At 36.0% G+C, this 13,557-nt stretch overlaps 3 protein-coding genes across 4 annotated transcripts; 2 read left to right on the top strand and 1 right to left on the bottom strand.

Moving 5' to 3' along the window:
• Positions 1-636: 636 nt before the first annotated feature.
• LOC123221121 (CBL-interacting serine/threonine-protein kinase 1-like) lies at positions 637-4,283 on the top strand. Its single transcript, XM_044643833.1, has 12 exons — positions 637-1,031; positions 1,247-1,309; positions 2,098-2,169; positions 2,245-2,352; positions 2,435-2,515; positions 2,605-2,784; positions 2,870-3,085; positions 3,163-3,267; positions 3,351-3,467; positions 3,550-3,612; positions 3,696-3,770; positions 3,863-4,283. The coding sequence occupies exons 1-12, from the start codon at positions 834-836 to the stop codon at positions 3,923-3,925; spliced, it is 1,341 nt and encodes a 446-aa protein (XP_044499768.1). The 5' UTR covers positions 637-833; the 3' UTR covers positions 3,926-4,283.
• A 364-nt stretch (positions 4,284-4,647) lies between these two features.
• LOC123221120 (probable GTP diphosphokinase CRSH, chloroplastic) lies at positions 4,648-7,376 on the bottom strand. Of its 2 annotated transcripts, XM_044643832.1 has the most exons (5): positions 6,906-7,376; positions 6,385-6,665; positions 5,727-6,189; positions 5,160-5,444; positions 4,648-4,931 (listed from the first exon to the last, which is right to left on the bottom strand). In XM_044643832.1, exons 1-5 carry the CDS (start codon positions 7,278-7,280, stop codon positions 4,797-4,799), a joined length of 1,539 nt encoding a protein of 512 aa, XP_044499767.1. In that variant the 5' UTR covers positions 7,281-7,376; the 3' UTR covers positions 4,648-4,796. The 2 variants fall into 2 exon arrangements, with proteins under 2 accessions (XP_044499767.1, XP_044499766.1); XM_044643831.1 differs by having other exon boundaries at positions 5,727-6,665.
• Positions 7,377-8,544: 1,168 nt separating this feature from the next.
• Positions 8,545-12,140, top strand: LOC123221753 (50S ribosomal protein L3-2, mitochondrial). The gene is made up of 5 exons (XM_044644657.1): positions 8,545-9,003; positions 9,405-9,614; positions 10,777-10,881; positions 11,398-11,511; positions 11,648-12,140. The coding sequence occupies exons 1-5, from the start codon at positions 8,665-8,667 to the stop codon at positions 11,819-11,821; spliced, it is 942 nt and encodes a 313-aa protein (XP_044500592.1). The 5' UTR covers positions 8,545-8,664; the 3' UTR covers positions 11,822-12,140.
• The last annotated feature ends 1,417 nt before the right edge of the window (positions 12,141-13,557 follow it).

The following is a 13,557-nucleotide window of genomic DNA, read 5'->3' as shown; positions in this document are numbered from 1 at the left end:
TTGAGTTAGATTCCGTGAGAAGAAACATAGTAGTAGGACAGCTACTATATATTTTAATAATATATTATTGGATGATAAGATTCAGCCTAATTCTTTTGAAACGTTGAATCAACACCTCAGTCAATCGTGTAATGGAAACTGAAACCCACCCCACCCCACCCCACCAGTCAGAATAGATGGGCAATTAGTGGATGATACTGCCTTGCCTGCAAATCAAGCCATTATCTATTAATTTTAAACTAATTTTCCATCAAATGTATAATATTAATAAACAAAGTTGATCTTAGGTTAAAATTATAATAATTTGTGACAAAATAATAATAGCACATGACAAAATAATATCAGTGTTAGTGTTTGTATTGTATATATAAATTGGTATATTTAGAGAGAATTTGACTACCCATTTATGAGTAGAAAATTAAAAGATAAGATTTATGAATTTTCCTTTTAAGTAATTTGGTAATTTTGTTATACAATTACTTTACATATACACAAAATCTTATACTTTCTTAATAAGACTTGAAGCAATAAAATTTATGTGTTTGCTAGTTTTGAGTTTTCAATACATACGTATATAAACATTTGTTTGTACAAGTTAACTCACCATTGCTTTACTTAAGGAGATATAATTGCAGGTAAAGCAGGTGAGATAGATAGATAGAGACACAGGACATATGCGGGGAAGGAGAAAGAGAAACAGATGATCTATGTTTCCTCGACTCGACACATCCAAACACAAACACACTTTTCAAAACCCTTCCATTCCATTATCCATATATATTCTTTTACAAATTAAACACTCCATAACATAACCCATTGCCATATCTCTTCGAATGGTGCTTAAGAAGCTGATAATAGGAGGACAAGAAGAGGACTCCAACACCACCAAACTGGGAATGCAATTGGGAAGGACTTTAGGAGAAGGAAATTTCGGAAAAGTTAAATTCGCTAAGAAGTTAGATTCTGGTCAACCTTTTGCTGTCAAGATTCTTAAGAAGAACAAGATTATCGACCTTAAAATCACTGATCAGGTATTTCTGCCTCAATCTGAAACAACTATACAATAAATTTTACGTTTTTATGGTTCTAGAATGTGTTCAATTACCGCTGCAATGGGGTGTCAAATTTTGGTTTCTGTGTTTGCTTTTTGATCTGGGTTTTTATTCTTTCTTCATCTTTGAGACTCTTTATATTCTTTTCTTCAACTTTTTCTATTTTTTAATCTTCTTGTGATGAAATTTCTCAGATAAAGAGAGAGATTGCCACCTTGAAGCTCCTCAAACATCCAAACGTTGTCAGATTACATGAGGTTTGATACAAAAACTAAACTACTTCGATGATGATGATGAGTTTGATGTCATTTATAACTGCTAAAATCATGGAGTTTACATACAACTTTATCCATATCTTTTTGCATTTAAAACCTGCTGTCATTTATGATTTATCATAGCCGAATCTGATTCTATGCAGCAATATTTTTCAATATCGTTGCCTTGTTTTGCTGTGCCTGTGCTGGTTTACTTGTACTCCTACCCCCTTTAGGTTGAGTCCACCTGTAAATGACGTGTTCATGAAAGTCTGCTGAATTAAAGACTGTTTCACGTTAATAAACCTTCGTGGTTCACATGTCTTGGACCAGGGAGACATGGATTTTTCACGGATATCCCAGAAAATTTTACTTACACCTTTGCATGCTGAGCCGACACTGGTGCGGCTGGTAAATAATATGAAAGGTCCACAATACAACAGTAGAAGTTGACACGTAAAGGGACCCTCTTCCTCGACTCTACCCATGAAACCCACCGTGGTAGTGACTTTTTCGAGGCAAATTAAGTTGTTTTAGTATCAATTATGACCCACATCTTTATGCTCTATTATTTTTACTTCCTAGGATAGCATCTTGTTTGTTGCCTATCTTTATCATGACCGTGGTATGGGGATGAATTATTTATGATGATGTGGCTGGTTGGTTTGAGATGAATTTCCTGGTGACATTTGTATGATTTCAAGTTTAGAATTATACAATCAGGTGTATTCAAAATTGCATTTGAATAAAATACAAGTAAATGAATTGACCAAAGAATAATGAATATGCAGGTGTTGGCAAGCAAGAGCAAGATATATATGGTCTTAGAATACGTTACTGGTGGAGAGTTGTTTGATAGAATTGTAAGAACCCATTCGAGACATAATACAGTGAGCCTTCACCTTCTTCAGTTTATGCTAATAAATCATATATTGCAGGCATCTAAGGGAAAACTTCCTGAAGCTGAAGGAAGGAAGATCTTCCAGCAGCTAATTGACGGCGTCAGTTACTGTCACAACAAAGGCGTTTTCCACAGGGATCTCAAGGTATATGGTCATTTCAGTATCAAATGTAACATGAGTGTAAGCTTATCATTCTAATATGGGTGCTGGTGATTTGATGTTGCAGTTAGAGAATGTTCTTGTTGACTCGAAGGGGAATATAAAGATATCTGATTTTGGCCTCAGTGCTCTTCCACAGCATTTCAGGGTATTCTACTTGAGAAAGTGGAAGTTTCTTAGAATTTTTGTATCTTTTATGTTGCTGATCACATTGTCCAAATTCATGTGTAATGTCAGGATGATGGGTTACTGCATACAACCTGTGGAAGTCCAAACTATGTTGCACCAGAGGTTCTTGCCAATAGAGGATATGATGGTGCTACTTCGGATATATGGTCATGCGGCGTTATCTTGTATGTAATTCTCAGCGGATACCTCCCTTTTGATGATCGAAACCTTGCTGTTCTATATCAGAAGGTAACAAAAAGTTCCTTATAACATGTAATGGAAGACTTTTACATGGGTTGAATCTCATTATATGCTGCCTGTTGAGAATTTCCAGATTTTCAAGGGAGATACCAAGATACCAAAATGGTTATCACCTGGAGCTGAAAGCATGTTAAGAGGGATTCTTGAACCAAACCCTATTAAGCGAATGACAATGGCAGATATCAAAGCGGACGAATGGTTCAAACAGGATTATACTACAGCAGATCCGTATGATGATGAAGATGAAGATATATTTATTGACAATGAAGCCTTCTCAATGCAAGAAATGGTAACAACTCTGGAAATTCTCCTTTGTCGACCATTGTTGGTATTTCCATGACTAAGCTGACTACTGTTTTGTTATAGTCATCGGATGCAGACAAGAGTCCAGGCTCACCCACCCCCATCAATGCTTTCCAATTAATTGGAATGTCCTCATGCTTAGACCTCTCTGGTTTCTTTGAGAAAGAGGTGAGAATGAAAGTATAGCAAACGGACGCAAGTTCTTCCAAATCTATAACCATAAAATTTCTGCTTTCTGTTTGATAATTTAGGATGTTTCTGAGCGAAAAATCAGATTTACATCCAGTCGATCTGCCAAAGATTTGCTTGAGAGGATTGAGAATACTGTAACAGAGATGGGATTTAGAGTACAGAAGAAAAATGGAAAGGTTAGTATTGCTTTTCTTAAATGTTCAACTTGTAACTTACAAATAATAGTTACTGTTTAACATTGGAATGTTACGTATTCAGTTGAAGGCTACACAGGAGCACAAGGCACAGAAAAACTTGGGTAGTCTTTCAGTTGCAGCAGAGGTACTTCTGAAAAAAATTTGTTTTCTATGGTGATGAAATTGTGCTTGTTTCTTGATAAACTAATTCTTGTCACATTTTCGTAGGTATTTGAGATCAGTCCATCCTTGTTTGTAGTTGAGTTAAGAAAATCATTTGGAGACACATCCGCTTACAGACAGGTAGCCCCTCTTTTCCTTTAATTTCTCCCCCTTTTGTTCTCCCTCATTCTCTTCTCATGTCTGACATTTTGATCAAACTTTGATTTCTACAGTTATGCGAAAGGCTATCAAGTGATTTAGGACACCCTCCAAGCCAAGAGTTGCTGACCACATAACTTAGCACTGTGGATACTTGTTCAAACTTAAAGCAACATCAAGGGATCTAAGTCTGCAAGCCAAGATTTGGTGACAACATACTGAGCAATGGTCCTATATATACATCAGGGGATCTAAGCCTGACGGTGAATGATAAAAATTGGGTTGGAAATTGGGTGAAAGTTTTTAACCTGTTTTGAAGTGTCTCAAAGTAAAAAAGTAGATGCTTTAAAATATTCAAAGCGCATATAGGTACAGTCTCATGAAGTAAACAAATCACAAGCATCATATATGTTTATGCTAGTTAGTGATAAAACCCTGGAAAATAATAAATTTCATATATGACTGAATTGAGAATTATATTGAGATTTCAACTTATCCAGTGCTCTGCTAAGAGAGTTTAGGTGATGATACAACACCCAGATACAGACTCTATAACAATTCAATTGCCCAACTATGATCCCCAATCCCTTTTAAACCCTACCTTTAATTTACTTCCCAAGATAATACCTTTTTATTCATTCTAATACTAATCCGATTAATTTTTAATTTTCCAAATTAGCCTTATTCAACCTAATCACAATCCATGATGGAGAATTAACAGTTAGCCTTCTCAAATTTTGATCTTCTTATAGCAGCTCTCAGCACAGAGCATACCATTTTATTCAACTTTTTGGTTCATTAAGTTAAAAATCCGAATGATCAAAAAGGTGAAGTTTTAGGGCACACAAGCCACCACATATATCAGCCATTGTGTATCCATTTCTTCTCTTGATTCATGTCTCGGCACTTTTGTAATGGGAGGATACATTAAAACTGATCCCAAGGCAATGTATAGCACATGGTAATTTCACTGTGCATACAGAAATAAATTATCTCCATGATTCTAATCTAACTAGTAAGCCTATTGCCAAGTTCTTTGCTGTATACCTGAATCAAGCCACTGTTATCTCCCATTTGAAGCTTCTCATTCAAAATGGTCTTGTATTGATCATCCTTGTCCTCTAAATTTCGCATAAATTCAACCTGCATAAACATGGAGAAAAACGGAGTGAATATTAAATCAATAATCACCATATGAAAGTTTCAACTGAATTTCTGATCCAGGCTGAGCAAATTTAAATGAGCATTCACAAACAAATAAATTGATCAGAATGACAAATACTAATTTTGAGATGAGAAATAGAAATCCAGGATATGTCTAAAATTTCAGAATTGATGCGCACTTACAGCACTAAAACCGTTGGTTGTTACCTGTTTTTGAAACAAATCAAATTCATCAGGGCTCAGAGAACCATCACTATTTGAATCAAGAAGCTGCATCATTTCTTGTGCATCTTCTCCTGGAGCACCAAGCTCTTCCATCACTTCCATGAGTTCCTCGATGCTGATTCTACCATCACCATTCTTGTCGAGAAGGCGAAAAACTCGATCTCTCTGGTCAATCTCAATACCAATATGATTTGCAGATGGAAGATCTTTAAGACGTAGTGCTGCAAGTTCAGCTGCAGCCAGCATTATGGCCTTGAGCCGCTTTGCCTGACCACCAATTTAAAGCTTGTCAAAGACCTATATATGTTGTACAATTATGCCCATCTAATCAGTCAGACCCAACCCCCCTCCAAGTACCAAAACTAGCTTTTATACAATCAATCATCCCACATTTCAGTTGTAATGAAAGTCAAAGTAACAGTAACTGAAGAGAGAACATGTATTTAGGCTATGGATATGTTGAGACTTAATGAGAATTTTTACTTGAAGTATATAATCATGGCCAAAGTAGAGACCAAACCACAATCAGATAACAGATCGCTGACTGACCTCTGCTGGATCGGTAAGACCACCTTTGTACAATGCATGGGATGCTGTTCCATTCACTGCCAACATGTCCATCTCAGTGGTTCTAATCTGTATTTCCATTAGAGGTCTAGTCTTACTATTGTCACTCACATCAACTGCCATATGTAAACTCCTATAACCATTTGCTTTTGGCCAAGCAATGTAGTCCTTCGTTCTGTGAGGCATTTCTTTCCACAAAGATCGGATAATTTCACGTGTTCTGTAGCATGCTCTCTCGCCTACTTCAGACACATTTCCTACATCTGACTTCGGCTTCAATATGACTCGCAAACCCAAAACATCATTGACTTCCTCTGGTTTCCTGCCATCTTTTAATAGTTTCTTCATTGTACTATAACGACTTTTATAACGACCCAGTACTGAGACATCATCTACTATCTCATCTAGGGCAAGATCATTTTTCAAAGACTGAAGCAACCTTTCCCTGTATAAATCAATTAAAGGCTTACTTCCTGTCTCATGACTTCTCAACCATGTATCTACATAAAGATAAGAATAAGGAAACAGATATTGGAAAGAAAGATCCTCCAATTCAAAAGATAAGTAATTGGTAGCCACAGCATGAGCCAATGGGGCATGTATTTTCAAAACCTCAAGAGAAATCATTAGTTGTTGATACCTAGGCAAGTAGTCCAAATGTCTCATCATATCAAGCTTAATTGCCATTTCTAGGATCAAAGCCCTTATATCATAGTAGGTCAAGCAATACTTTCTCAAAGCAGCAGCCGTATCATCATCCAAAACTTGCAACTTCAAATTAATATTGTTCTTAACACGCAAACTTTCATGCAACAAATAAGCAGTACCAACACCAATCCTATCCCTCACTTGTTGTATAGATACCACACCAGCCTCAACTGCTTGCCTCAACATCCCAGCTGAAATCACTTCAGCATCCATCTGCAACAATAACATCAAATTCTTAAAATCACAAACAAAATTATAAACTTTCAATAAAATAAAAAAACCCAACAAAATTTTCTACTCTTGTACAACAGTTTTCATATTACGATAAAAATTACAAGCAACGTTCTAAAAACTTGATGAAATTACCAACAAAGTTTTCAACTTTTGATGAAATTACCCACAAAGTTTTCAACTTTTGTTATTAAAAATCTCAAAAAGCCATGAAAAAGGTACCTGAAGATCGGCGAGGAGAAGAGCAACAGACAAGGCTTTGGTGAGCGGAGAGCGCGAATCTGGGGAAAGGGGCAAGCTTTCAAGTATTGGAATTGAGAGCTTAAGACACTTGAAGAGTAAACGGGAAGAACTTGTTGAAAGCACGTTCATCCTTTCCGTTAGTTCATTGAAAGCTCCTACTAGCTCCACCACCATCTTCTCCCCGTTGGTCGAGGGCGACAGAGAGGGTGAGGATGACAATGACGATGCTTCAGCTCGAATGCCATGAAGCTTGAGTGAAGTTAGTGGAATCTGAGGAATCTGACGGTGAAATTTGGGGAAATTGAGTTTTGAAAATTTGATAGTTGGGATAAAGTGTGAGCGGAGGACCTCCATTGCCCACAAAAATGGAGCTCCGTACTTTACCCTTAAGTTGAACTCGGCTGAGCCAGACGTTCCTTGATTTTAGGCCACAGCCACAAGTGTAGTGGGGTGCGGTTTACTTGTAGACTTTGACACATTTGATAGAAGGCCAAAGGACTATGCCTACCCAAGGAATGTTGCATTCTTAAGTTTTTTCTTTTTAATTTTGATAATCCCAAATTCTTACCGATAAACAGTTAAAATTAATGAAACTCTAACTTTTTTAAATTTTATCTCTTTTTACCCCCCTAAACTTTAAAAACTAAAAGTTTCCTCTAACCTAAGTTTTAAAAAATGACAGTTTCACCTTAGGATTTTGTTTTAAAATCTCTGACGCCATCTCTGGTCCATTACCGGCAGCCTTTCTCTCTTGAAACATCCTCTTCTTTTGTCTGGGAAGACAAATAACCATAGTTTCTCTAATATCGATCAGACGTCCAAATAAGAGAGAGAGACCTTGTCTTTGTCTGAAAAAACGATCATCTTCCAAGAAGAAAATCTCTAGGAAGATAACTGTCTTCCCAGACGAAGACCTCTTCGAAGATGACCATCTTCTCAAACGAAGACCTTTGGGAAGACGACTGTCTTCCTAGACGAAGATGACCGTCTTCCCAGACGAAGACGATAACTTCGTTTTCATCTTCCTTGACAACAACTTTGTTTTCGTCTTCCTTGACGACAACTTTGTCTTTGTCTTCCTCAACGAAGCTCTTCGTCTTCCACCACTTCTCCGACGTTTATCGGATGTCCAAATGGAAGAAGAGAGACCGTTGGAGAGAGAGGATGTTTCAGGAGGGAGAGACCGTCAGTAATAAAGCTGAAGATGACGTCGAAGATTTCAAAATGAAATCCTAGGGTGAAACTGCCATTTTTTAAAACTTAGATTGGAGGAAATTTTAATTTTTAAAGTTTAGGGGGGCAAAAAAATTTATATTTTAGTTTATTTTTAATATTATAGAGAAAATGACAATTTTACTTTTATTATCGTTAATTTTAACTGCTCATAGGTGGGTATTTAGGATTATCAAAGTTAAAGGGGGAAACTGAGGTATACAACATACCTTGGGTGGGATACAGTCATTTGGCCTTGATAGAATGGTCCTTTTCTTTCGATAAAAATAAAAATAGATAAGTGAAATTTTAATACATAAAAATAATGAAATATATGAAAATTATATATATGCCAAATGGATATACATGTATATGTGTATGTATAGCTGATGAAGTATATAAAGACAGAAGCACTGCGCACTAGGTAATGATTTCCTCTTCCGAGCCCCCAAGTCCCAAACTCAAAACCCTCGCACTCCAAAACCTCAGGCTCCCCTAGCTTTTTCAGCTTTCTTAACTGCCCAATATGTGGCCTTTATCAAGAGCCCTCATTAACCGCTTCCACCAGCTGCTCACCACCAATCCCAGGACACCTTCAGCCCCATTCATCTTATTTAAAAGTTTCAGCACAGATTCTTTGATTGATGGGTCGGAGATCCAAGTACAAGAGTCGAGAATTATTGAAGCAAAACCGGGAGTGATGAATCCCAACTCAAAACGAACCGGTGTTATTGCAGTCAAGTGCGGAATGTCGGCTATTTGGGATAAATGGGGTGCGAGGATTCCTATTACTGTGCTTTGGGTCGATGATAATATTGTCTCTCAAGTTAAAACTGTTGAAAAAGAAGGCTTCTCTGCCTTACAGGTAAGGGTCAAGTTCCTTTTTTTAACCTTTTATTTTTGTGGGCATGTTGTTGTGCTTTCTTAGTCACATATTATTAAAGTTTTAATTTAATGAACTTTTTTGGTTTTCAGTTTATTGTCCATTTATGATCAAAATTTAATTTTTACAATTTTATGGAGTGTGTACTTAGCAATTTATTGAGTGAAAATAGCCGTGCCCTTTGTTCTTTTTTCGGAGGTTTGAGAAAATGTTGGAAAGAATAGATTTTTATGTTTGGGAGATTGAGTGTTTTGTTTTTGCTTAATCTAAATAGGAATAAGTTTCTGTATTGTGTTTGTTTTTATTGAAAGAAGATACAATATTGGACTTTTCATGGATATGTGTTTAAGTGTGTAGTGGTGATATGTTATGGTGTTAGTTAGATTGGATGCGGGCAGAAGAAGGAGAAACATTTGAGAAAACCTGAAGTGGGTCATTTTAGGGCTCAAGGTGTTGAACTCAAGAGGAAATTGAGAGAGTTTCCTGTGACCGAGGATGCGCTTCTTCCAGTTGGTACGTCTATTGGTGTCCGCCACTTTGTTCCTGGCCAATATGTTGATATCACAGGAATAACAAAAGGGAAAGGTTTTCAGGTGAAGTAATTGTTTTGTTTCTATAATTTTAACTAATGTTCAAATTGTTTCCTATTGCCTTTTTTCAAATTCTAATGCACATATGAGTATAGATGATGCCTTACTATTTTTATAATTTCTTTTTCATATCTAAGAATGATTAATGCTACATCATAAACTCGCCTTAGTCACTAGAATTAGGATAAATTTGATGCAATGGGCTTGCAAGATGGTTGGATCACATGATTGAGGAATAATCGTCTTTTTTGCTTTGCCCTTAATCAGTATGGTTCAATATGATAATTAGACATTTTTTTCATTTACTTTCACAACTCTATACTATATGATGAATGCAATGGTCATGTGTTCTGGTTAAGAACTAAATAGAATGATATATAGGAATAATAGTAGTTGATGATAAAATAACAGAAACTCTCTATCCATACAATTGAACAAAAAATCAAGTAACAGATTAAATTAGCAATGTGAAGTGTGATTCATTTAATATCAAGTGGAAAAGTTGTGAGACGATTTAGACCTAGGTTTGAGGTTCAAATTATAACAATTCAGTAATAACAGAAATGATATTAGTGACTTGCAAACTCAGTTTTTACAAATTCGCAAAATAAAGTAAAATAAATAAAAAGTTTGTTTCCAATCAGTTGTTTGTATGTTTAGGCATGAACATCCTAATAGCCCTTCATGACATATATTCATGATTGGAATGTCTTTTATTTGAGTCCTCTTCTTTCTTGTTTAAAAGAAGAGGTTTTTGTTTGAGTTATTTTGCTGGGGATATACTTGAAAATTTGCTGTTAGTATTTTTGGAAGGATCTTCACACTGTTTGATTCCTGTGCTTCATGAACAATACCTCAGTTGTAAGATCAAAAAAATAAAATTGTTTTTTTTTTCTCTGCGTTTGTTTAATCCTAGCTTACTGGGAATTGAGAATCTGAGTATGATAAAGAAGATATGATTTCGGGATCTTGTTGTTTGTAAAGTCTTCCAATGTGAGAACTGCATAGACACGTTTGTATAATTTCCATTATTCGCGTCATTATTCTTTCATGTGATGAGCTGAGGATGCTAACGAGAGGGAAAATGGACAAGGTTTGGGTTTGTATTGTTTTAAATCCTTGGGACTTCTGACTCACATGTCTTATGGTGTTTCTCTCTGCTCAGGGTGGAATGAAAAGATGGGGATTTAAAGGTATGCCAGCATCTCATGGTGCATCACTATCGCATCGTAGTATTGGTTCAACAGGTCAGAGAGATGCTCCTGGCAAGGTTTGTATGACTCCTTTACACTGTTGAATCTTGTATCATCTATTACAATCATCAAGATAACGGAAATTTTACTACTTCATTATGAGCAGAATTTTGTTGGTTTAATCTTCTCTTTTCATGAAGAAATTTTGTTATAAGGATTGTTTATTGCATGGGTTTCCTTATCTCTTCTGGTGTAACTAGATAAGTTTGACTAGTATTGTTTCCTTTTGGACTATTCCCGTACTTGAAATCGCCTATTGGGTTGTGGGGTATGCAAAATTGTATTCGATAATGATTCAATCTGTTCCCTTATCTCTTCTATCATGAGAGAGATAGAGTGGAAATGCTTGTGTGATGGCTGGTTCGTTTTACATTTACCTATCTTTGGTTGCAATATTTTGTTTATATTTTGAAATTACATTTAGTCATATCCCACGACTAATGTTTCTCCCCGCTTAATCACTATCAAAGCTCTTTTCTGTCATTGTGATTTCCCTTGGCTTTTGATTTGACAATGATATGCTGCATATATAGGTTTTTAAAGGTAAAAAGATGCCTGGACGCATGGGTGGAAAGCAGAGAACAGTAAAAAATGTATGGGTTTACAAAATTGATCCAGCTAGGGATTTGATGTGGGTGAAAGGGCAGGTATATAAATTTGATGCTTTGATGAGATTTCTTGAAGATAAGATTCTGAATGGAAGGAAGCAAAACCGAAAGTGTCCTGTATATTACAATGTTGTTTTTATGAAGTTTTTATATCATGCAAGTTTTTTATCTGCAGGTCCCGGGTGCTGAAGGGAACTTTGTGTTTATCAAAGATGCTGTTTACAGGAAACCTGATATTTCACTACTTCCATTCCCTACTTATTTGACCCCAGAAGATGAGGACACAACGACATTAGAACCTTTGATTGCTGATCTTGGGAAAGAAGATCCATTTATGATGGCAGATTGATAGTCGACCAAGTTCAAAATTCTTTAAGAATGTGATTTCTTGCTTCATCAGGTTTAACTACCTAGCTGTAACTTTTTTGGTGAAATTCTGAGAGATTGGTGGTGTTCAAAGAACTGGCAGAGGCTGTGAGTTTGGTTCCTATATTTTTGCCACAGGATTGTAGCTGGAAAAACATGTAGTCTTTACAATGGAGTTAACATGTCTTTGGAATTTTTATAGTGATTGATAATTTATGCCTTCGAATTATGTTGTTGAAAGAAGAACGTGGGAAACCTAGAAATTGGTTGCATTTAATTGTAGAATTGCTTTTCTAAGTTAATAGTTACCGTTTAAGATATCATATGCAGAACAAACATCATGTTCCATTTTTGCAGCAGCTACATCTGAAATTGGAAGTTTAGAATAGATGGATTATCATTCCCAACAAAACAAATATGACATCATTGTGATATGAGCAACAATATAAGAAGAATGTATAAGGTTGTTGGTTTCATGTTAAGATTAAGGAGTTGTTCCACGAGTGAGGAGTGTTAGAGTATGTAACATTCCTTTTTAGAAGTACTATTCACCAAAGGATAAATGTTATGAATTAATATCCGGAGTGTCTATTTTTTTTTTTATCTTTTAAAATACTTTAACATGAACGCATCACTAAAAGTGTTTAGAAATTATTTTAAAAAATTGAAAATCTAGAAGCGAACAAAAGATGTATATACTCATGTGAAAACTCATTTGAAAGCATCTGAATACGTGCAGTAATCATATACAGTTGTACCATCATCTCGAAAAGGTTAAAAGTCGATAAGAACATGTCACTGTATGCATGTAATATAAACTAGAGATAACCTACTCTAACCGGATCTACCTATGCTGACGTGACCCTGTCTCGCAGCTACCTCGATTACTTGTACCTACAATCATGAAAGAAAAGGAATTGAGTGATAAGAATACTTAGTAAGGGGAAAGAATTAAGTAAACTATTTTCTTTTCTGTTCTAACTTACTCTCGGGACTCAATCTCACTCATAACCCCCATAAGAAATCGAGAGGATAATCTAGTTCATGTTTTACTAATTTGGTCATACTTTGTCCCATCCGGTGTCTAGTTGATACTTTCTGGAAGCTGACTATAGGGATTTGGCATTTTTCTAAGCTCGAACTCTTTTCCTTTCTCTCACTACACCATTTCTGAATCTGAATTGAATTTTACTACGAGCATGCTCTACTGCGAGCAGACCCTACTGTGGGTTTATGTCTTACTACAGACATGTCCTACTACGGACGTGCCCTACTGCGGGCGGTGTAGTGTAAAGTGCCCTCTTATAGTTCATAGCATACATGCGGGTCTTATATCTTACTAATTTTGCTTCTATCTAAATCTATTCATAACTCACCAGACCATATTCTTGGGACAATCCCCGAATCTTGAGCCCCAAATTCCTTTTCTTGTTTTTCTTTCTTTTCTTCTTCTTTTCTTTTTCTCTCATTTCTTTCTTTTCCTTTCCTTTCCTCTCTTTTCTTTCTTTTCCTTTCCAAAACTGTGAAATATTGTTCACAACCCTGTTCATTTAACAGGGTAACCTCCTTTTTCATACAATTTCGCAGTCCAAACGATTTCTAATTCATACAAGCTATATATCGTTGAAAACATGATTCAAAGAACTTTCCAATAAGCTATAATAGCACTCATAATTCATTAGATAAGACAGTAAAAACATGAGATGAAATCAGTGGCAA

Source organism: Mangifera indica, chromosome 7 (assembly GCF_011075055.1).
Source record: "Mangifera indica cultivar Alphonso chromosome 7, CATAS_Mindica_2.1, whole genome shotgun sequence".
Lineage (NCBI taxonomy): Eukaryota > Viridiplantae > Streptophyta > Magnoliopsida > Sapindales > Anacardiaceae > Mangifera > Mangifera indica.
This window is presented reverse-complemented; position numbering and strand designations above follow the sequence as displayed.

What these genes read in the sequence shown, in the direction of transcription:
- LOC123221121 (XM_044643833.1), top strand. Translation starts at nt 834, where the DNA reads ATGGTGCTTAAGAAGCTGATAATAGGAGGACAAGAAGAGGACTCCAAC. An exon ending in GAGAGTTGTTTGATAGAATT is followed by an intron (nt 2,170 to 2,244) that starts GTAAGAACCCAT and finishes CATATATTGCAG; the next exon opens with GCATCTAAGGGAAAACTTCC. An exon ending in ACACATCCGCTTACAGACAG is followed by an intron (nt 3,771 to 3,862) that starts GTAGCCCCTCTT and finishes TGATTTCTACAG; the next exon opens with TTATGCGAAAGGCTATCAAG.
- LOC123221120 (XM_044643831.1), bottom strand. Translation starts at nt 7,280, where the DNA reads ATGGAGGTCCTCCGCTCACACTTTATCCCAACTATCAAATTTTCAAAA. An exon ending in GTCTTACCGATCCAGCAGAG is followed by an intron (nt 5,445 to 5,726) that starts GTCAGTCAGCGA and finishes ATTGGTGGTCAG; the next exon opens with GCAAAGCGGCTCAAGGCCAT. An exon ending in TTGATTTGTTTCAAAAACAG is followed by an intron (nt 4,932 to 5,159) that starts GTAACAACCAAC and finishes ATGTTTATGCAG; the next exon opens with GTTGAATTTATGCGAAATTT.
- LOC123221753 (XM_044644657.1), top strand. Translation starts at nt 8,665, where the DNA reads ATGTGGCCTTTATCAAGAGCCCTCATTAACCGCTTCCACCAGCTGCTC. An exon ending in AAGGCTTCTCTGCCTTACAG is followed by an intron (nt 9,004 to 9,404) that starts GTAAGGGTCAAG and finishes GGTGTTAGTTAG; the next exon opens with ATTGGATGCGGGCAGAAGAA. An exon ending in AGAGAGATGCTCCTGGCAAG is followed by an intron (nt 10,882 to 11,397) that starts GTTTGTATGACT and finishes CTGCATATATAG; the next exon opens with GTTTTTAAAGGTAAAAAGAT.